General features: G+C 32.6%; 1 protein-coding gene across 2 annotated transcripts in view; it reads right to left on the reverse strand.

The window, feature by feature from the left end:
- Positions 1-24,384, reverse strand: part of LOC135140559 (LIM/homeobox protein Lhx5) — a 117,348-nt gene that overhangs the window by 81,306 nt on the left and 11,658 nt on the right. For both annotated transcript variants that reach the window (XM_064071165.1, XM_064071164.1), the window contains exon 2: positions 19,691-19,886. In XM_064071165.1, the coding sequence (XP_063927235.1) occupies positions 19,691-19,863 (173 nt within the window). In that variant the 5' untranslated portion in view covers positions 19,864-19,886. The remainder of the gene's footprint in view (positions 1-19,690; positions 19,887-24,384) is intronic.

The following is a 24,384-nucleotide window of genomic DNA, read 5'->3' on the forward strand; positions in this document are numbered from 1 at the left end:
ATTCCGCTTTTTTGAAAAATTATGAAAAAATAAGACTGTATTAATATTAGTCTACATGCTTAACCCCGATTATTTATATTTATACATCGAAAGAATGTCACGTAGAAATTTCTTTGATTTGAATGTGTTGTCTCCTCAAAATAGAGAACTAAAAAAATTAATTAAGCGACAATGGAACAAAATGCTTTAAATATGATTATTATTGTTCTTATTTGATCATAATTAAATAAAGCGAAAAAACTGAAAACGAATTCGTACACTACAAGTATAGAAGTATATTTTTGTATAACATTTAAATCATCTTAAAATGGGGATGATTAGCCAAATTTTGGTTAGCATTTAGCCATCTACATGACATTGAACTACCAGTTTACCACGAACTGTGTGCTACAGCAGCTACGCTCCATCAAATTTCAGTAAAATTCTGACAACCGTATTAATAAATCTTGGGAAATGCGTCCCTCGGGACGCAGCTAGCGTGTCACCAGTGTCGTTAAATTATTTTAGATTTGTGTCCAGATTGTGCACAAAAAACCCATAAATATATTTATTTTATTGGTTGTTATAAAAACCGTTCAACAAAGTTATCACTTAATCGGAAAAAATTGATTTAACATTATTCGTCTTCGACTAGGTTTTCTGAAGATCGATTGGTGCTGTGGGATGTGCGCGGGGTGTCGAAATTGCCACTGGCCCTGAATTAAAAACATATATACGTACGTGTATATGTACTAACCTCCACTTAAATGAGCACGAAACGACGATCGACGAAAAAATCGCGCAAACACAACAATAAAGTATCGTATTTTGTAAATACTTATTACACGGATTTTTATATAGGTACTGGTTTTTTTATAGCAGATTACTAGTTTATTTTTTATTGTGGGTATTCGTCGCGGGTCATAAAGCGTGCAAACAAAAGTGGCACCCATGCAGTTTTTATTTCGTGTTTAAAAACTCTTTTCCAATTTAGAGTGGAAAAATCGTAAATAAAGAGCTGGTTATCGTCTGGTATTTTGTGCCATTTTTAAAAAAGTCAAATCGTCTTCTAGAATTAGAACAAGATTTCTAGGTTTTCCAGATTTTTTGCACTTTCTAGATAGTTCCAGATTTTCTAAAATTAATAGACCCCAAGAGAAATTTTTGGAATCTCTGAAATCTTTAGAATGTCGAGAAGGTTTCACCTCTTAAAAAAAAATACAATTGGCACCCCTGAGAAGGTTTTACATCATAAAAAAAAAACCGTTGGGAGCCCCGAGAAGGTTTCGCCTCTAAAAAATATACAATTACTACCCAGAAGGTTTCACAAGAAAAATTTGGAGCCCCTTAGCAGGTTTAAGATTCTTAAAAAAAGACAGTTGAGGGACCCCGAGAAGGTTTCACTTTCTTGAATAAAAACCAACAGTTGGTTCCCCCGAAATTTTCGATTTTCCAAATTTTCTGTTTCGAATTTTCGATTTTTCGTCATTTCAGTTTTGGTATTTTTTAATTTCTCTATTTTTTAGATTTTCGATTTTTTAAATTTTGGATTTTCAATTTTCTCGGTTTTTTGGTTCTTAAAATTCATTGACTTCGATTTTTCAACTTAGATTGCACGATTACTCAATTTTTCGATGTGTATTTTGAGATTTTTCAATTTTTCTTCCATATTTCGATGTTCATTTTTTTATTTTTAAAATTTTAATTTTGATTTTTCGATTTTTCAGTTCATTCATATTTGTATTTTGAATTTTGTTGACTTGTTTTAGATGTATGAATTTTTCGATTTTTTAGTTTTTCGATGTTTCGAATTTTCAATTTCCCATTTTTTCGTCATTTCTATTTTCCAGCTATAAATTCGATTTTGCGATGTTTCATTTTCAGATTTTCCAATTTTTGTTACGAATTTCAATATTATTTTTTCAATTTTGAAAAATTTAGTTTCGATTTCTTGGTTTCAGATTTATGAATTTTTCGATCTTCCAGTTCTTCGATGTTTTGAATTCCACTTTTTCAATTTCGCAATTTTTCGTCCTTTGGTTTTGGAGTTTTTTCATTTCTGATTTTTTCGATTCTTCAATTTTTCGATTTTTCAACTTTCCGATTTTTAAAATTTGGGTTTTTCGATTTCTCGGTTTTTCTATTTTCCATCTAAAAATTCGATTTTTCGAATTGGACTTCTCGATTTTTCAATTTTTCTTCCATATTTTGATATTAATTACCCAATTTTTCGTCATTTCAGTTTGGAATTTTTCAATTTCTCGATTTTTAAAAGTTTTTGACTTCGATTTTTCGATTTTAACGATTTCTCAATTTTTCCATGTTTCATTTTGAGATTTTTAAATTTTTATTCCGTACTTCGATTTTAATTTTGCCATTTTTAAAATTTTAGTTTCGATTTCTCGATTTTTCAATTCATTGATATTTCTATTTTTTAATTTGTGCCTTCCTAGTTTTACATTTTTCAACTTTCAATTTTTTAAATTTTGGATTTTCGAATTCTCGGTTTTTCTATTTAACAATTATCTAGTTTTAAAATATTTTAACTTTGAGAATTCTTTTTTTTTTTTGTCTTTATAGTCAGTTTTTCCATATATATTTTTTTGATAACGTTATTAACTTTTTAGCAAAGGCACATATATGAATTTAATACTAATAGACTTCTTAGAGTTGTGGCACCTTTAGAATCTTCGAAATCTTTAAAATTTAGAGAAGACTTGAACTTTCACACTATTTGGAATATTTTCACAAATTCAGTAAAATGTTTAGAATTTACAGAATTGAGTAAATTTTTGAAATTTCCAGAAGTTCCAGATTTTCTAAATGTTATAAAAATATCAGTCTTCTGATATGCCAGAATTCAATATTTTTCTCAGTTTTCTAGATTTCTAGATCTTCCAGATTTTTTACACTTTCTAGATATTTCCAGATTTTCTAAAACTAATAGACCCCAAGAGTCTTTAAATCTTTGAAATATTTGGAATCTCTGGAATCTTTAGAATCTCTGAGATATACAAGATAATAATTAGGGTTTTCAAGACCACTCATACTTGTAGGATTGATAAAAATTAAAGCAAGCATTCTTCAGATTTTTACGATTTTTGAATTTTTAGGATTTTTGTTTTATTTCGAATCTTTGGAATTTTTAAAATTTTTGTCATATTAAGAGTTCATGCGTTTTTTACAAATTATTTGGAACAGAATTTTAAAAACATTTTTAACGTTCGAGTCCTTAGAGTATTTAGAATCTTTAAAGTTTTCAGAGTCCTTAGAGTCTTAACAATCTTTGGGAATTTTGGATAATTCAAAATTACTAGAAATTTTATAAAGTTTAAAATTTTTATAGTTTCTAGGAACATTAATACTTCCAAGATCTTTACAATTTTTAAGATTTTGTTGGATGTTTCTTCGATTTAGAACCTAAAACTTTAGTTTATTTAGCGTCTTTGGTGCCTTTACTATTATTCTAGTGTATGAAAACTTTAAGATTTTGAAAAGTTTGAAACCTTTTAAATATTTCAAACATTTGGAAAATTGTAATGTTTGTAATTTCTCGTAGAGAAATAAAGATCTTGCAGATAAACTCCGCCTCCTTGGCTTACGACGAATAAAAAATTCGTCACGATTGAGATTGGGTGGGTGGGCGGGGCTTATATTTTTCCTTGTTTTGTTAAAATGTATAGTCATCTTTTCACACCAAAAAACTTAATATATGTTCAAATTCCTAAAGAGAAATAGCGATTTTTTGCAATTAAACTCCGCCCCGCGGTCTGACAACGAATGAAAAATTCGTCACGATTGAGCTTGGGATGGAAATGGGAGTGGCTTAATTTTTGGCTTGCTTTTTTCTTGACATACATAGTATTCTGTGAATAACACGATACTCAAAAACATCTTTTTCAGTTCTTCTAAAGAAATAAGGATTTTGCAATTAAGCTCCGCCCCTCAGCTTACGACGAATAAAAAAATCATCAGAATTGAGATAGGGCGGGTGGGAGGGGCTTATATTTTGCCTTTTTTTAATATACCTAGCCATCTTTTCGCAACAAGAAACTTAAAACATGGTTAAATTTTAAGTTTCATGTTGTCAAAAGAAGTCTACACATACTAAAACGAAAAGACAAAATGTAAGCCCGCCCACCCGCCCTATCTCAATTGTGATGATTTTTTTGTATTCGTCGTGAACCATGAGGGCGGAGCCTAACTGGAAAGTACTTAATTCTTTACAAGAAATTAAAAACATGTTTTTGAGTATCGGGTTGTTCAAAGAAAACTATGTGTATTAAGAAAAAAAAGCAAACATATAAACAAATAGAAATATCGATGAACTGAAGAATTGAAGAACCGATAAATTGAAAAATTGCTATTTCGATTTCTCGATGTTTCTCAATTTTTCATATCTGTTTTGAAATGTTTTAATTTCTTGATTGAGTTTTTCGATTCTTCAATTTTCCGTTGATTCAAATTTTAGATTTTTGGATTTTTCAATTTTCCCATCCTTGGATTTTTAAGCTCGCCGGTATTTCCGTTTTTTCAATTTTTACAAATTTTTTGACTTCGATTTTTAGAATTCTCAATTTTCCAAGTTTTTGATTTTTCAGTTTTTCAAATTTTAGAATTCTCAGTTTTTCGAGTTTTCGATTTCTCAGTTTTGGGATTTTTCAGTTTATGAATTCTTCAATTGAAAAACTGAAACATCGAGAAATCGAAATGTCGAGAAGTTGAAAAATCGAAAATTGAGAAATCGAAACACGAAATAACACGATACTTAAAAACGTGTTTTAATTTCTCGTGACACAAAAATTTTGCAGTTAAGCTCCGCCCTCTTGGCTCACGACGAATAAAAAAATCATCACAAACGCGGTAGGGTGGGTGGGCGGGGCTTATATTTTGCCCCGTTTTCTTAAAATGTATAGTCATCTTTTCACAACAAAAAGCTTAAAACATGTTCAAATTTCTAAAGGGAATTATCGATTTTTTGCAATTAAACTCCGCCCCGCGGTCTGACAACGAATGAAAAATTCGTTACGATTGAGTTTGGGATGGATATGGGAGTGGCTTAATTTTTGGCTTGCTTTTTTCTTGACATACATAGTATTCTGTGAATAACACGATACTCAAAAACATCTTTTTTAGTTCTTCTACAGAAATAAGGATTTTGAAATTAAGCTCCGCCCCTTAGCTTACGACGAATAAAAAAATCATCAGAATTGAGATAGGGCGGGGCTTATATTTTGCCTTTTTTAATATACCTAGCCATCTTTTCGCAACAAGAAACTTAAAACATGGTTAAATTTTAAGTTTCATGTTGTCAAAAGAAGTCTACACATACTAAAACGAAAAGACAAAATGTAAGCCCGCCCACCCGCCCTATCTCAATTCTGATGATTTTTTTGTATTCGTCGTGAACCAAGAGGGCGGAGCTTAACTGGAAAGTACTTAATTCTTCACAAGAAATTAAAAACATGTTTTTGAGTATCGGGTTGTTCAAAGAAAACTATGTATATTAAGAAAAAAAAAATTAAACATATAAACAAATAGAAATATCGACGAACTGAAGAATTGAAGAACCGATAAATTGAAAAATTGCTATTTCGATTTCTCGATGTTTCTCAATTTTTCATATCTGCTTTGAAATTTTTTAATTTCTTGATTGAGTTTTTCGATTCTTCAATTTTCCGTTGATTCAAATTTTAGATTTTTGGATTTTGCAATTTTCCCATCCTTGGATTTTTAAGCTCGCCGATATTTCCTTTTTTTCAATTTTTTTGATTTTTAAAAATTGTTTGACTTCGATTTTTAGAATTCTCAATTTTCCAAGTTTTTCATTTTTCAGTTTTTCAAATTTTAGAATTCTCAGTTTTTGAATTTTTAGTTTATGAATTCTTCAACTGAAAAACTGAAACATCGAGAAATCGAAATGTCGAGAAGTTGAAAAATCGAAAATTGAGAAATCGAAACGCGAAATAAACGATACTCCAAAACGTGTTTTTAATTTCTCGTGACACAAGAATTTTGCACTTAAGCTCCGCCCTCTTGGCTCACGACGTATAAAAAAATCATCACAAACGCGATAGGGTGGGTGGGCGGGGCTTATATTTTGCTTCGTTTTTTTAAAATGTATAATCATCTTTTCACAACAAAAAGCTTAAAACATGTTCAAATTTCTAAAGGGAAATATCGATTTTTTGCAATTAAACTCCGCCCCGCGGTCTGACAACGAATGAAAAATTCGTCACGATTGAGCTTGGGATGGATATGGGAGGGGCTTAATTTTTGGCTTGCTTTTTTCTTGACATACATAGTATTCTGTGAATAACACGATACTCAAAACATCTTTTTTAGTTCTTCTAAAGAAATAAGGATTTTGCAATCAAGCTCCGCCCTCAGCTTACGACGAATAAAAAAATCATCAGAATTGAGATAGGGCGGGTGGGAGGGGCTTATATTTTGCCTTTTTTTAATATACCTAGCCATCTTTTCGCAACAAGAAAGTTAAAACATGGTTAAATTTTAAGTTTCATGTTGTCAAAAGAAGTCTACACATACTAAAACGAAAAGACAAAATGTAAGCCCGCCCACCCGCCCTATCTCAATTGTGATGATCTTTTTGTATTCGTCGTGAACCAGGAGGGCGGAGCTTAACTGGAAAGTACTTAATTCTTTACAAGAAATTAAAAACATGTTTTTGAGTATTGTGTTGTTCAAAGAAAACTATGTATATTAAGAAAAAAAATTAAACATATAAACAAATAGAAATATCGACGAACTGAAGAATTGAAGAACCGATAAATTGAAAAATTGCCATTTCGATTTCTCGATGTTTCCCAATTTTTCATATCTCTTTTGAATTTTTTTAATTTCTTGATTGAGTTTTTCGATTCTTCAATTTTCCGTTGATTCAAATTTTAGATTTTTGGATTTTTCAATTTTCCCATCCTTGGATTTTTAAGCTGGCCGATATTTCCGTTTTTTCAATTTTTTTGATTTTTACAAATTTTTTGACTTCGATTTTTAGAATTCTCAATTTTCCAAGTTTTCGATTTCTCAGTTTTTGGGATTTTTCAGTTTATGAATTCTTCAATAGAAAAACTGAAACATCGAGAAATTCAAAGGTCGAGAAGTTGAAAAATCGAAAATTGAGAAATCGAAACACGAAATAACACGATACTCAAAAACGTGTTTTTAATTTCTCGTGACACAAGAATTTTGCAGTTAAGCTCCGCCCTCTTGGCTCACGACGTATAAAAAAATCATCACAAACGCGATAGGGTGGGTGGGCGGGGCTTATATTTTGCTTCGTTTTTTAAAATGTATAGTCATCTTTTCACAACAAAAAGCTTAAAACATGTTCAAATTTCTAAAGGGAAATATCGATTTTTTGCAATTAAACTCCGCCCCGCGGTCTGACAACGAATGAAAAATTCGTCACGATTGAGCTTGGGACGGATATGGGAGGGGCTTAATTTTTGGCTTGCTTTTTTCTTGACATACATAGTATTCTGTGAATAACACGATACTCAAAAACATCTTTTTTAGTTCTTCTAAAGAAATAAGGATTTTGCAATTAAGCTCCGCCCCTCAGCTTACGACGAATAAAAAAATCATCGGAATTGAGATAAGGTGGGTGGGCGGGGCTTATATTTTGCCTTTTTTTTAATATACCTAGCCATCTTTTCGCAACAAGAAACTTAAAACATGGTTAAATTTTAAGTTTCATGTTGTCAAAAGAAGTCTACACATATTAAAACGAAAAGACAAAATGTAAGCCCGCCCACCCGCCCTATCTCAATTGTGATGATTTTTTTGTATTCGTCGTGAACCAAGAGGGCGGAGCTTAACTGGAAAGTACTTAATTCTTTACAAGAAATTAAAAACATGTTTTTGAGTATCGGGTTGTTTAAAGAAAACTATGTATATTAAGAAAAAAAAGCAAACATATAAACAAATAGAAATATCGATGAACTGAAGAATTGAAGAACCGATAAATTGAAAAATTGCTATTTCGATTTCTCGATGTTTCTCAATTTTTCATATCTGCTTTGAAATTTTTTAATTTCTTGATTGGGTTTTTCGATTCTTCAATTTTCCGTTGATTCAAATTTTAGATATTTGGATTTTTCAATTTTCCCATCCTCGGATTTTTAATTTTTTTGATTTTTACAAATTTTTTGACTTCGATTTTTAGAATTCTCAATTTTCCAAGTTTTTGATTTCTCAGTTTTGGGATTTTTCAGTTTATGAATTCTTCAATAGAAAAACTGAAACATCGAGAAATCGAAATGTCGAGAAGTTGAAAAATCGAAAATTGAGAAATCGAAACACGAAATAACACGATACTCAAAAACGTGTTTTTAATTTCCCGTGACACAAGAATTTTGCAGTTAAGCTCCGTCCTCTTGGCTCACGACGAATAAAAAAATCATCACAAACGCGGTAGGGTGGGTGGGCGGGGCTTATATTTTGCCCCGTTTTCTTAAAATGTATAGTCATCTTTTCACAACAAAAAGCTTAAAACATGGTTAAAATGGTACATTTTGCAAGGAAACATGGATTTTGCAATTATGGGGCGGTGCTTAGTTGCAATATTGATATTTCCTTATACAAATTTTCCATTTTAAACATGTAAGTTTCATGTTGTAAAAAGAAGTCTACACATTTAAAAACAAAAAGGCAAAATGGCAAGATTTATAAAATAATAATTAGGGTGTTCAAGGCCTTCAGTGCTTTTAGGATTCATAAAAATTAAAGAAAGCATTTTTCCGAACTTTACGATTTTTAGGTCTTTAAGATTTTTGTTTTTTTTAAGTCTTTGGAATTTCTAAGATCTAAGATACTTCAATTTTTCTGCTGAAAATTTACAAAATATCTAATTTACCGAAAATCACGTAAAACAATAAATTATTTTGCTTTTTTACCCCAAAATCCGCCCTTTCATCATAAACCACCACCACTTAACCAAAAATTCCCAATGCACCCGCAATTCTCCCGTCCGGAATTAAAAACCCCCTCAAACATCTCGTTCCGGCTAATCCAAATATTATTTTCGGCGTGTAAACGCTCCGCTTCCTCCCCCAGCCGCGATTTTCCCGTCTTGCGACCCCAAAAAATCGCTCTTTAATTACTCCATCTCCATAATTTATCGAGTGGCTCACAGGCGTTTTGAAAGTCAAGCAGTCTGGGGGCCCCCGGCCATCCCTAAACGCTTCATGGCGATTACCATAAATAAATGAAAGTGCACTTTATCGGCGGGGGTTGAGCGCCAAAAAACCGCCGCGTTATCAAATCGGATGTCGTAAACTTGTACGACACTGACGTAAATGGTGACTTATTATAATTTCATAAGAGGCATTTTTTGCCGCCGATCTGAAATTAATTAAAAGATAAGCGAGCGTTATTTACGCGATCGGCGGGACGCGTGTTTGTGCTTCTGGGTGGGATTTATAGAATTTTTACAAAATTAATCGAAAATTTGGACGAGTTTTTAAATTTGTCACACTTAATTCCAATTTGGACTTTGCTGTGCCTGGAAAAACTTGTTCTTTAGTTGATTATTTTCCCAAAACGGGGTTTTTTCCACGTTGCTATAAGCAATTCCGCTCCGGCAACGCCGCCCAGTTCCTCAAAACGCGAAAAAACCCAGCCCCATGAAACCCAATCCCATCAGGGCGACGAAATATAACCCATTGGTCACGGGTTCGGCGTGTCGGTGCTCGATTACGTTTTATTGCAGGAACGGCTGCGTTCTCCCGGTGCACGAGGCCAAAATTGCCTCGTTACGGACCGGCCTTGTTAACTCGAAAACATGTTTGTTAAAGAATCCGATTTGAATATTGACCATTATTCCGCACGTAATAATGGCCCGATGTGGGTCGGGTTGCTGGAGGTTCTTTGTTCGCCGGATTCGTTCCGGGAACCCAGGGCTAGCGCCCGATTTTGGCGATTTTTGAACTTCTTTTTCAACCGTTGCTATTTATCACAGTTTTTTTTTCTCTCGCCGCAGTGTTTTGAAAATATTTACAGCTCGGTCGTCGACACACAAGCCATTTATTTTGAAAACAAAAACCTGTCGAAGGTGTAGCGTTGCGAAATATACGAGCTCCAGCTCGTTAAAACTTGCCTTTTGTTCTATTTGCCCCTTTATTGATCGGGTAGGTCCGCGACTCCCCGGTAACAAGTACGACTTGACAAAAATCATCGCCCATAAATTACAAGCACACAAACCCATTATTATTATTATCGCTCTCGATTCGTACAAAAATGATAAACGACCCGAGAACTAATCATCGATAGTCTTAACTTAATTAAATTAACTCTAAATAAATAAAACGCAATTAAAGCAGCGCCGTCTTAATTTTTTTTATCGAGGGTCGCGCTCTCACCCTTGACCCGGCCTCCGCGGGCTGGTTGGCGTTCGCTCCTTCGAGCCGGATCGGCAACACCCTGTAGATGTTTGGTGCGGCCTTGGGCGCAAATGCGCGCTCCTCGATGTGAAAAATCGTGCAGCGGCCAGCCGAAGCCAAGGCCAAATATGCCTATAAAACGTGGTCTGGGAGCGCCTTAAAGCGATTTTAAATCAACGATCTTTTGACAGATTGATGGGTTTATAGTTTTCGGTTGAATCGGGAGATGCGACGTGCGTACGGATTTATGAAGGCGGTGACGTCATGCTGCATTGCGCCAGAGATGTTGAAAAGGACCATAAAGAGGTCTTGAGCCGAAGAAGAAAGAGGCGTTTTGAGGCGATGCACAGAGGAGCGGGCTGTTGGAAATTGGGTCATCTGACTGGAGATGGATTGACCATTGTTCCAGAGGTGTAGCGGCCCGAAACGTTAGAGCTTTTCTGAAAACGCTATTTTCCATCGAGAGGCATGGGTGGAAATTGTAAATAGTTTAACGTTATCGTAATCATGGTAAATAGTTACGCAGAATTTATTCGTTTCGCTCCTTCCAAAAATTGATGACGTTTTCACAAACTTTTGCCGAGTAAATCCATGCCATTTTGACTTATTGTTTTTAAATGTGTAGACTTCTTTTTACAACATGAAACTTACATGTTTAAAATGGAAAATTTGTATAAGGACATATCAATATTACAACTAGGCACCGCCCCATAATTGCAAAATCCATGTTTCCTTTCAAAATATACCATTTTAAACATGTTTTAAGCTTTTTGTTGTGAAAAGATGATTATACATTTTAAGAAAACGAGGCAAAATATAAGCCCCGCCCACCCACCCTATCGCGTTTGTGATGATTTTTTTATACGTCGTGAGCCAAGAGGGCGGAGCTTAACTGCAAAATTCTTGTGTCACCAGAAATTAAAAACACGTTTTTGAGTATCGTGTTATTTCGTGTTTCGATTTCTCAATTTTCGATTTTTCAACTTCTCGACATTTCGATTTCTCGATGTTTCAGTTTTTCAATTGAAGAATTCATAAACTGAAAAATCCCAAAACTGAGAAATCGAAAACTCGAAAAACTGAGAATTCTAAAATTTGAAAAACTGAAAAATCAAAAACTTGGAAAATTGAGATTTCTAAAAATCTAAAATTTGAATCAACGGAAAATTGAAAAATCGAAAAACTCAATCAAGAAATTAAAAAATTTCAAAGCAGATATGAAAAATTGAGAAACATCGAGAAATCGAAATAGCAATTTTTCAATTTATCGGTTCTTCAATTCTTCAGTTCGTCGATATTTCTATTTGTTTATATGTTTGCTTTTTTTTCTTAATATACATAGTTTTTTTTGAACAACCCGATACTCAAAAACATGTTTTTAATTTCTTGTAAAGAATTAAGTACTTTCCAGTTAAGCTCCGCCCTCTTGGTTCACGACGAATACAAAAAAATCATCAGAATTGAGATAGGGCGGGTGGGCGGGCTTACATTTTGTCTTTTCGTTTTAGTATGTGTAGACTTCTTTTGACAACATGAAACTTAAAATTTAACCATGTTTTAAGTTTCTTGTTGCGAAAAGATGGCTAGGTATATTAAAAAAGGCAAAATATAAGCCCCGCCCTATCTCAATTCTGATGATTTTTTTTTTTCGTCGTAAGCTGAGGGGCGGAGCTTAATTGCAAAATCCTTATTTCTTTAGAAGAACTAAAAAAGATGTTTTTGAGTATCGTGTTATTCACAGAATACTATGTATGTCATGAAAAAAGCAAGCCAAAAATTAATCCCCTCCCATATCCATCCCAAGCTCAATTGTGACGAAGTTTTCATTCGTTGTCAGACCGCGGGGCGGAGTTTAATTGCAAAAAATCGCTATTTCCCTTTAGAAATTTGAACATGTTTTAAGTTTTTTGTTGTGAAAAGATGACTATACATTTTAACAAAACAAAGAAAAATATAAGCCCCGCCCACCCACCCAATCTCAATCGTGACGAATTTTTTATTCGTCGTAAGCCAAGGAGGCGGAGTTTATCTGCAAGATCTTTATTTCTCTACGAGAAATTACAAACATTACAATTTTCCAAATGTTTGAAATACTTAAAAGGTTTCAAACTTTTCAAAATCTTAAAGTTTTCATACACTAGAATAATAGTAAAGGCACCAAAGACGCTAAATAAACTAATGTTTTAGGTTCTAAATCGAAGAAACATCCAACAAAATCTTAAAAATTGTAAAGATCTTGGAAGTATTAATGTTCCAAGAAATTATAACAATTTTAAACTTTATAAAATTTCTAGTAATTTTGAAGTATCCAAAATTCCTAAAGATTGCTAAGACTCTAAGGACTCTGAAAACTCTAAAGATTCTAAATACTCTTAAGGACTCAAACGTTAAAAGGGTTTTTAAATTTCTGTTCCAAATATTTCAAAGATTCTATAATTTGTAAAAAACGCATGAATTCTTAACATGACAAAAATTTTAAAGATTCCAAAGACTCGAAACAAAACAAAAATCATAAAAATCCAAAAATCGTAAAAATCTGAAGAACGCTTCCTTTAATTTTTATCAATTCTCCAAGTACTAGGGGTCTTAAACACCCTAATTATTATCTAATACGTCTTAGAGATTCTAAACATTCCAGAGATTCCAAAAATTTCAAAGATTTAAAGACTCTTGGGGTCTATTAATTTTAGAAAATCTAGAAATATCTAGAAAGTGTGAAAAATGTGGAAGACCTGGAAATCTTGAAAACTGAGGAAAATGTTGAATTCTGGCATATCTGAAGAGTGATATTTTTATAATATTTAGAAAATCTGGAACTTCTGGAAATTTCAAAAATTTACTCGATTCTAGAAATTCTAAACATTTCACTGAATTTGTGAAAATATTTCAAATAGTGTGAAACTTCAAAGTCTTCTCTAAATTTCAAAGAGGTGAAACCTTTTAGTTTTAGACTCTTGAGATCTATAAATTTTAGAAAATTTGAAAAAAATTAGAAAGGATGAGAAAAATGTGGTAGACCTAGAAATCTTGAAAATATTGGAAAATGTTGAATTTCAAAATTCTGGTATAACTGGAGTTTGATAATTTTAGAAATTTTGGAAAATATGGAAATTCTTGTCATTTTGTGTACTTCGGAAAATCTGAAAAATTGGTCTAGTTTGGAAAATCTGAACATTCTGAAATTTTGAAAATTTTGCAAATTACGAAAATTCACAAAAATTAAAACAAAATACAAAAATATTGAATCTCAAAATTTCAAAAGTTTACACTATCTTAAGACTGTAGATATTCTAAAAATTTCAAAGTTTCCAAATGTTTGATATATTCACAAGGTTTCAAACTTTTCAAAAATTCTAAAAATCTTAAAGTTTTCATACATTAGAATAAAATTGAAAAAAGGGAAATATCGGAGAGCTTAAAAATCCAAGAATGGGAAAATTGAAAAATCCAAAAATCTAAAATTTGAATCAACGGAAAATTGAAGAATCGAAAAACTCAATCAAGAAATTAAAAAATTTCAAAGCAGATATGAAAAATTGAGAAACATCGAGAAATCGAAATAGCAATTTTTCAATTTATCGGTTCTTCAATTCTTCAGTTCGTCGATATTTCTATTTGTTTATATGTTTGCTTTTTTTTCTTAATATACATAGTTTTCTTTGAACAACACAATACTCAAAAACATGTTTTTAATTTCTTGTAAAGAATTAAGTACTTTCCAGTTAAGCTCCGCCCTCTTGGTTCACGACGAATACAAAAAAATCATCAGAATTGAGATAGGGCGGGTGGGCGGGCTTACATTTTGTCTTTTCGTTTTAGTATGCGTAGACTTCTTTTGACAACATGAAACTTAAAATTTAACCATGTTTTAAGTTTCTTGTTGCGAAAAGATGCCTAGGTATATTAAAAAAAGGCAAAATATAAGCCCCGCCCACCCGCCCTATCTCAGTTCTGATGATTTTTTATTCGTCGTAAGCTGAGGGGCGGAGCTTAATTGCAAAATCCTTATTTCTTTAGAAGAACTAAAAAAGATGTTTTTGAGTATCGTGTTATTCACAGAATACTATGTATGTCAAGAAAAAAGCAAGCCAAAAATTAAGGCCCTCCCATATCCATCCCAAGCTCAATTGTGACGAATTTTTCATTCGTTGTCAGACCGCGAGGCGGAGTTTAATTGCAAAACATCGATATTTCCCTTTAGAAATTTGAACATGTTTTAAGTTTTTTGTTGTGAAAAGATGACTATGCATTTTAACAAAACAAGGAAAAATATAAGCCCCGCCCACCCACCCAATCTCAATCGTGACGAATTTTTTATTCGTCGTAAGCCAAGGAAGCGGAGTTTATCTGCAAGATCTTTATTTCTCTACGAGGAATTACAAACATTACAATTTTCCAAATGTTTGAAATACTTAAAAGTTAAAAGGTTTCAAACTTTTCAAAATCTTAAAGTTTTCATACACTAGAATAATAGTAAAGGCACCAAAGACGCTAAATAAACTAAAGTTTTAGGTTCTAAATCGAAGAAACATCCAACAAAATCTTAAAAATTGTAAAGATCTTGGAAATATTAATGTTTCTAGAAATTATAAAAATTTTGAACTTTATAAAATTTCTAGTAATTCTGAAGTATCCAAAATTCCCAAAGATTGTTAAGACTCTAAGGACTCTGAAAACTCTAAAGATTCTAAATACTCTAAGGACTTAAACGTTAAAAAGGTTTTTAAATTTCTGTTCCAAATATTTCAAAGATTCTTTAATTTGTAAAAAACGCATGAACCCTTAACATGACAAAAATTTTAAAGATTCCAAAGACTCTAAAGAAAACAAAAATCCTAAAAATCTAAAAATCGTAAAAATCTGAACAACGCTTCCTTTAATTTTTATCAATCCTACAAGTATTAGGGGTCTTAAACACCCTTATTATTATCTAATGCATCTCAGAGATTCTAAAGATTCCAGAGATTCCAAAAATTTCAAGGATTTAAAGACTCTTGGGGTCTTATAATTTTAGAAAATCTGGAAATATCTAGAAAGTGTGAAAAATGTGGAAGTCCTGGAAATCTTGAAAACTGAGGAAAATGTTGAATTCTGGCATATCTGAAGAGTGATATTTTTATAACATTTAGAAAATCTGGAACTTCTGGAAATTTCAAAAATTTACTCGATTCTAGAAATTCTAAACATTTTACTGAATTTGTGAAAATATTTCAAATAGTGTGAAATTCAAACTTTTTTAAATTTCAAAGAGGTGGAACCTTTTAGTTTTAGACTCTTGAGATCTATAAATTTTAGAAAATTTGAAAAAATTTAGAAAGGATGAGAAAAATGTGGTAGACCTAGAAATCTTGAAAGTATTGGAAAATGTTGAATTTCAAAATTCTGGTTTAACTGGAGTTTGATAATTTTAGAAATTTTGGAAAATATGGAAATTCTTGTCATTTTGTGTACTTCGGAAAATCTGAAAAATTGGTATAATTTGGAACATCTGAACATTCTCAAATTTTGAAAATTTTGCAAATTACGAAAATTCCCAAAAATTAAAAGAAAATACAAAAATATTGAATCTCAAAATTTCAAAAGTTTACACTATCTTAAGATTGTAGATATTGTAAAAATTCCAAACTTTCCAAATTACTTAGAAAAATCTTTAGAATATGAGCGCAGCGAGCACGTTCAGGAAGTTCCAGTGATGATCACAAACAATCTTAAAACTCACATTTTTTTAAATAACAAAAATTGTTTTAATAATGTAGCTTCTCGGGGACGCCAATAAACATATTTTTTAAATTACATCTAAACGTGCTCGCTGTGCTCGCATTTTAAACTTGTTTTTTTTTCATTTTTGGAACTCACCATTTTTAAATAATAAAAATTATGTTATAATTTAGAACACCCTAATTATTACATCTCAGAGATTCTAAACATTCCAGAGATTCCAAAAATTTCAAAGAGAGTCTTTAATCTTGGGGTCTATTAATTTTAGAAAATCTGGAAATATCTAGAAAGTGTGAAAAATTTGGAAGACCTGAAAATATTGAAAACTGAGGAAAATGTTGAATTCTGGCATATCTGAAGAGTGATATTTTTATAACATTTAGAAAATCTGGAACTTCTGGAAATTTCAAAAATTTACTTGATTCTAGAAATTGTAAACATTTTACTGAATTTGTGAAAATATTCCAAATAGTGCGAAAGTTCAAAGTCTTCTCTAAATTTCAAAGCTTTCGAAGATTCTAAAAGTGCCACAACTCTAAGGAGTCTATTAAGATTAAATTATCAAAAAAAAAATATATGGAAAAACTGAAGGGAAGTTCTGTCGAAATCACTTTCAACCAATTTTTTTAAGAGATAAAACCTCGGGGGCTTCGTTTTTATTCAAGAAAGTGAAACCTTCTAGGAGTCCCTCAATTGTTTTTTTTTAAGAATCTAGGGGCCGCAACTTTTTTTTTATAAGGTGAAACCTTCTCAGGATTCCCAACTGAATTTTTTTTAAGAGGTGAAACCTTCTCAGGGGTCTCAATTGTATTTTTTTAAGAGGTGAAACCTTCTCGGGGGCGCCAACTGTATTTTTTTAAGAGGTGAAACTTTTTCGGGAGCACCAACTGTTATTTTTATATAATGTGAAACCTTCTCATGGGTCCCAGTTGTATTTTTTTAAGAGGTGAAACCTTCTCAGGGTTCACAACTTCATTTTTTTTTATAATGTGAAATTTAAGAAGTGAAACCTTCTCGGGGGCACCATCTGTTTTTTTTTTTTTATAATGTGAAACCTTCTCAGGGGTCCCAAATGAATTTTTTTTAAGAGGTGAAACCTTCTCGGGGCCCCCATCTGCTTGTTTTTATAATGTGAAACCTTCTCAGTGGTCCCAATTGTATTTTTTTTAAAAGGTGAAACCTTCTCGGGAGCACCAACTGTTTTTTGTTCTATAATGTGAAACCTTCTCAGGGGTCCCAAATGTATTTTTTAAGTAGTGAAACCTTCTCGGGAGCACCAACTGTTTTTTGTTCTATAATGTGAAACCTTCTCAGGGGTCCCAAATGAATTTTTTTTAAGAGGTGAAACCTTCTCGGGGCCCCCATCTGCTTGTTTTTATAATGTGAAACCTTCTCAGGGGTCCCAATTGTATTTTTTTTAAGAGGTGAAACCTTCTCGGGAGCACCAACTGTTTTTTTTTCTATAATATGAAACCTTGTCAGGAGTCCCAATTGTATTTTTTTAAGAGGTGAAACCTTCTCGAGGGCACCAACCGTTTTTTTTTTTTATAATGTGAACCTTCTCAGGGGTCCCAACTGATTTTTTTTTAGAGGTGAAACCTTTCCTGGGGCACCAACCGTTTTTTTTTTAATGTGAAACCTTCTCCAGGCCCCCAACTGTTTTTTTATAATGTGAAACCTTCTCAGGGGTCCCCAACTGTTTTTTTTTCTTATAACGTGAAACCTCAGGGGTCCCAACTGAATTTTATTTAAGAGGTGAAACCTTCTCGGGAGCACCAACAGTTTTTTTTTTAAATGTGAAACCTTGTCAGGAATCCCAACTCAATTTTTTTTAAGAGGTGAAACCTTCTCCAGGCCCCCAACTGTTTTTTTATAATGTGAAACCTTCTCAGGGGTCCCAATTTTTTCAAATTTCAAAGTTTCCAAATGTTTGAAATATTTAATAGGTTTCAAACCTATCAAAAATTCTAAAAATCTAGTAAATTGCAAAAAGTTACTCGATTCTAGAAATTCTAAACATTTTTCGAAGATTATATATTTTGACGTGCTAATTCCAAAAATATAGCGTGTTTATGGTAGCGGAACAACATTTTCGGAATATACTGTGTGAAATTCGAATTCATTGAAATTTTTAAAAATTACGATAATTCATAGGTCGATTCTGGAAAAACGGTTTTAGTTATCGAAGAAATGAGGTTCAAGTGACTTCTGTGGCCCGAAATCTACAAGAAGATGTGTTTAGTTAAATTTCGAAAATCGTCAAAAAAAGACTCACTAAGGAAAAGTTAAACTTCTTCCCGCCCACCCACCCGTCCGTTCTCTTTTTTTTCTTCTGAAATAACAAATACACTTTTTATACAAGAAATTACTTTGTTTAGGTTTTTCGCATCCCAGATTCTATTAGTTTCCACTCCCATTCGACAGAAGAATATACTTAGCCCCGCCCACCCACCCGCCTTGTGTTTTAGTGATTTATTTTATCTGTCGGAATGAGAGGCGGGGAGAGCGGGGGTAGTAATTGCTAAGACAAGACTGATTTTGGCAAATCACAGACCCTCTAAGCAAATTAACGACTGTGTCGTCATGATCTTCTGTCCAATGAATGATTTATTAGGGTGGTGCTTATGCGAGTGGGAGGGGCATCGGTAATATTGCTTTGTAAATGATTCTCACGTCGGCTATGCTTATTTAACACCGGCTTAACATTTTCTAGACGTTTTGTTTAACAACGGATTTATTTTTTCACCAACGATATAACAGATTTGAGTAGAATTCTAATAAAATAATTGTTGTAATTAAGTAATAGCATTAAGAGTGGTCACTAGAATGACGATGGGGTGGGTGGGCGGGGCCATCGCTTTCTTATAAGTGAGCTACAAACAATTTCTTCTTCGACTACTATTTCATCATTGTTTTATGGTGCCTTTTAAAAATTTTATTATTTCGTTCCGGTATAATGGGACGTGGGATAACTTTTGTAGGCACGTCACTGTCTTCCTAATTTTAGGAAAGTTAGCAGTCGCAGCTTCATTTTACTTCGTTTAATTTTTTGATCGATGCGTTTTCCATCACACAATTTACGCCGGATTTTAGCCCGTAATCGGCCCTTTCGTTCCGCTGTGGCTCGTGGGCGCCCCGAATCGATAACGAAGTGCAGTTTGCGCGATACTTAACATCAAAATTAAACCCGCACTTGCGAAAAACCACATTGTCGACCAATCTCGTCGCATATAGTGCTTGCTTTCCAGTTCCGCTTGATGTAATGTTCAGCCGTATAACGACTGTCTCGAAGACATAAAAAGGAAGAGAATTCCGTAAAAGCTCCCTGCACACTCATTAACATTCCAATTGCATTCAGATCTCCACAGATGTTGCACTGATAGAGATTGTATTGAACTAGCTCCGATAAAACTTTCACGTTATCGTAGTTTCCTTTAAGTATACCGAATGAACAATGGGAATGGAGTCGGGAATGTGCGTCATGGTTTAGTGTGACGGGTGAGAAACTCGGTGCTGGTTTTGTGCAAGTGAGCACCCTCCACGTGTCGGAACACGTGTGGCGCGGATTTTCAGTGGTTTTGGTGGGTTACCTGAAGAAGTCGCTCCTGCAGAACAGCTTTCCTTCCCTCGAGAAGCACTTGTCTGTTAAGGGGGCGTGACAGTCGAAGCAGCGGACGCAGTCCGCATGCCACGTCCTCTCCAGGACGTTCAGCAGGAATTTATCCAGGATTGGCTTCTCGCAGCCTGCGCAGGCTATCAACATACCGGCGGCTGGCTCGCACCGACCTGAAATTCCAAACAGACGTGATTTTTCGTGTTGGTTGCGAGGTACTAATAGAAAGGGAGCGAATTGATTAAGAGGGGGTTGAGAAATGTCTAATGACGCCGTACGAACTTATAAATAAAATGACAGAAAGTAATAACTGGTGTAAATTACAAATTATGCAGTCGGGTTGACAGATAATTGACACCCGACAGTGTTTCCTAGACTTAGGGATCATTTTTTCGAGGTTTAAGATATGTTATTTATGGAAGAATTTCGAGAAGACATCCCCGAGTTCATAATTTGTATTATTTAAAAATGGTGAGTTCCAAAAGTGAAAAAAAACACGTTTAAAATGCGAGCACAGCGAGCACGTTCAGGTATAATTTAAAAAATTATGTTTTATTTAGAGGTTGATTTTGCCAAAGTAATTTACTTTCACAGAAAGATAATAACTAAGTAGTCTTGCTGATCGTGCATTCGTAAATGTTTGTATTACACTAAATTAATTAAAAAACAGATATACAACCACAATGCGAGCAACCGTAACGTTCATGCGTTTTTTACAAATTATAGAATCTTTGAAATATTTGGAACAGAGTATTTAGAATCTTTCGAGTTTTCAGAGTTCTTAGACTCTTAACAATCTTTGGGAATTTTTGATACTTCAGAACTACTAGAAATTTTATAAAGTTTAAAATTTGTATAATTTCTAGGAACATTAATGCTTCCAAGATCATTACAATTTTTTAAGATTTTGTTGGATGTTTCTTCGATTTAGAACCTAAAACTTTAGTTTATTTAGCGTCTTTGGTGCCTTTACTATTATTCTAGTGAATGAAAACTTTAAGATTTTGAAAAGTTTGAAACCTTTTAAGTATTTCAAACATTTGGAAAATTGCAATGTTTGTAATTTCTCGTAGAGAAATAAAGATCTTGCAGATAAACTCCGCCTCCTTGGCTTACGACGAATAAAAAATTCGTCACGATTGAGATTGGGTGGGTGGGCGGGGCTTATATTTTTCCTTGTTTTGTTAAAATGCATAGTCATCTTTTCACAACAAAAAACTTAAAACATGTTCAAATTTCTAAAGGGAAATATCGATTTTTTGCAATTAAACTCCGCCCCGCGGTCTGACAACGAATGAAAAATTCGTCACAATTGAGCTTGGGATGGATATGGGAGGGGCTTAATTTTTGGCTTGCTTTTTTCTTGACATACATAGTATTCTGTGACTAACACGATACTCAAAAATATCTTTTTTAGTTCTTGTAAAGAAATAAGGATTTTGCAATTAAGCTCCGCCTCTCGGCTTACGACGAATAAAAAAATCATCAGAATTGAGATAGGGCGGGGCTTATATTTTGCCTTTTTTTAATACACCTAGCCATCTTTTCGCAACAAGAAACTTAAAACATGGTTAAATTTTAAGTTTCATGTTGTCAAAAGAAGTCTACACATACTAAAACGAAAAGACAAAATGTAAGCCCGCCCACCCGCCCTATCTCAATTGTGATGATTTTTTTGTATTCGTGGTGAACCAAGAGGGCGGAACTTAACTGGAAAGTACTTAATTCTTTACAAGAAATTAAAAGCATGTTTTTGAGTATCGGGTTGTTCAAAGAAAACTATGTAAAATAAGGAAAAAAAGCAAACATATAAACAAATAGAAATATCGATCAACTGAAGAATTGAAGAACCGATAAATTGAAAAATTGCTATTTCGATTTCTCGATGTTTCTCAATTTTTTATATCTGTTTTGAAATTTTTTAATTTCTTGATTGAGTTTTTCGATTCTTCATTTTTCCGTTGATTCAAATTTTAGATTTTTGGATTTTTCAGTTTTCCCATCCTTGGATTTTTAAGCTCTCCGATATTTCCGTTTTTTCAATTTTATTCTATTTTTTTTTTCCCATCCTTGGGTTTTTAAACTCTCCGATATTTCCGTTTTTTAAATTTTATTCTAGTGTATGAAAACTTTAAGATTTTTAGAATTTTTGAAAAGTTTGAAACCTTGTAAATATATCAAACATTTGGAAACTTTGGAATTTTTAGAATATCTACAATCTTAAGATAGTGTAAACTTTTGAAATTTTGAGATTCAATATTTTTGTATTTTCTTTTAATTTTTGCGAATTTTCGTAATTTGCAAAATTTTCAAAATTTCAGAATGTTCAGATTTTCCAAATTAGACCAATTTTTCAGATTTTCCGAAGTACTCAAAATGACAAGAATTTTCATATTTTCCAAAATTTCTAAAATTATCAAACTCCAGTTATACCAGAATTTTGAAATTCAACCTTTTTCAATATTTTCAAGATTTCTAGCTCTACCACATTTTTCTCATCCTTTCTAAATTTTTTCAAATTTTCTAAAATTTATAGATCTCAAGAGTCTAAAACTAAAAGGTTTCACCTCTTTGAAATTTAGAGAAGACTTTGAAGTTTCACACTATTTGAAATATTTTCACAAATTCAGTAAAATGTTTAGAATTTCTAGAATCGAGTAAATTTTTGAAATTTCCAGAAGTTCCAGATTTTGTAAATGTTATAAAAATATCACTCTCCAGATATGCCAGAATTCAACATTTTCCTCAGTTTTCAAGATTTCCAGGTCTTGCACATATTTCACACTTTCTAGATATTTCCAGATTTTCTAAAATTAATAGACCCCAAGAGTCTTTAAATATTTGAAATTTTTGGAATCTCTGGAATCTTTAGAATCTCGGAGATGTATAAGATAATAATTAGGGGGTTCAAGACCCCGAATATTCGTAGGATTGATAAAAATTAAAAGAAGCATTCTTCAGATTTTTAGAATTTTTGTTTTGTTTAGAGTCTTTGGAATCTTTAAAATTTTTGTCATGTTAAGAGTTCATGCGTTTTTTTTGAAATATTTGGAACAGAATTTTTATAACTTTTTTATTGTTTGAGTCCTTCGAGTATTTAGAATCTTTAGAGTCCTTAGAGTCTTAACAATCTTTGGGAATTTTGGATACTTCAAAATTACTAGAAATTTTATAAAGTTTAAAATTTTTATAATTTCTAAGAACATTAATACTTCCAAGATCTTTAAAATTTTTAAGATTTTGTTGGATGTTTCTTCGATTTAGAACCTAAAACTTTAGTTTATTTAGCGTCTTTGGTGCCTTTACTATTATTCTAGTGTATGAAAACTTTAAGATTTTGAAAAGTTTGAAACCTTTTAAGTATTTCAAACATTTGGAAAATTGTAATGTTTGTAATTTCTCGTAGAGAAATAAAGATCTTGCAGATAAACTCCGCCTCCTTGGCTCACGACGAATAAAAAATTCGTCACGATTGAGATTGGGTGGGTGGGCGGGGCTTATATTTTTCCTTGTTTTGTTAAAATGCATAGTCATCTTTTCACAACAAAAAACTTAAAACATGTTCAAATTTCTAAAGGGAAATATCGATTTTTTGCAATTAAACTCCGCCCCGCGGTCTGACAACGAATGAAAAATTCGTCACAATTGAGCTTGGGATGGATATGGGAGGTGCTTAATTTTTGGCTTGCTTTTTTCTTGACATACATAGTATTCTGTGAATAACACGATACTCAAAAACATCTTTTTTAGTTCTTCTAAAGAAATAAGGATTTTGCAATTAAGCTCCGCCCCTCAGCTTACGACGAATAAAAAAATCATCAGAATTGAGATAGGGCGGGTGGGCGGGGCTTATATTTTGCCTTTTTTTAATATACCTAGCCATCTTTTCGCAACAAGAAGCTTAAAACATGGTTAGATTTTAAGTTTCATGTTATCAAAAGAAGTCTGCACGTACTAAAACGAAAAGACAAAATGTAAGCCCGCCCACCCGCCCTGTCTCAATTGTGATGATTTTTTTGTATTCGTCGTGAACCAAGAGGGCGGAGCTTAACTGGAAAGTACTTAATTCTTTACAAGAAATTAAAAACATGGTTTTGAGTATCGGGTTGTTCAAAGAAAACTATGTAAAATAAGGAAAAAAGCAAACATATAAACAAATAGAAATATCGATGAACTGAAGAATTGAAGAACCGATAAATTGAAAAATTGCTATTTCGATTTCTCGATGTTTCTCAATTTTTTATATCTGTTTTGAAATTTTTTAATTTCTTGATTGAGTTTTTCGATTCTTCGATTTTCCGTTGATTCAAATTTTAGATTTTTGGATTTTTCAATTTTCCCATCCTTGGATTTTTAAGCTCTCCGATATTTCCGTTTTCAATTTTATTCTAGTGTATGAAAATTTTAAGATTTTTAGAATTTTTGAAAAGTTTGAAACCTTGTAAATATATCAAACATTTGGAAACTTTGGAATTTTTAGAATATCTACAGTCTTAAGATTGTGTAAACTTTTGAAATTTTGAGTCCATTTTTTTTCTTTTCATTGTTGGGAAATTTTGTAATTTGCTAAATTTTCAAAATTTCCAGAATGTTCAGATTTTCTAATTTAGTCCAACTTTTCGAAGTACACAAAATTACAAGAATTTTCACATTTTCCAAAATTTCCAAATT

This window comes from Zophobas morio, unplaced genomic scaffold (genome assembly GCF_036711695.1).
Source record: "Zophobas morio isolate AGI-343-1 ecotype UQ-CSIRO unplaced genomic scaffold, CSIRO_AGI_Zmor_V1 ptg000040l, whole genome shotgun sequence".
NCBI classification, from domain to species: domain Eukaryota; kingdom Metazoa; phylum Arthropoda; class Insecta; order Coleoptera; family Tenebrionidae; genus Zophobas; species Zophobas morio.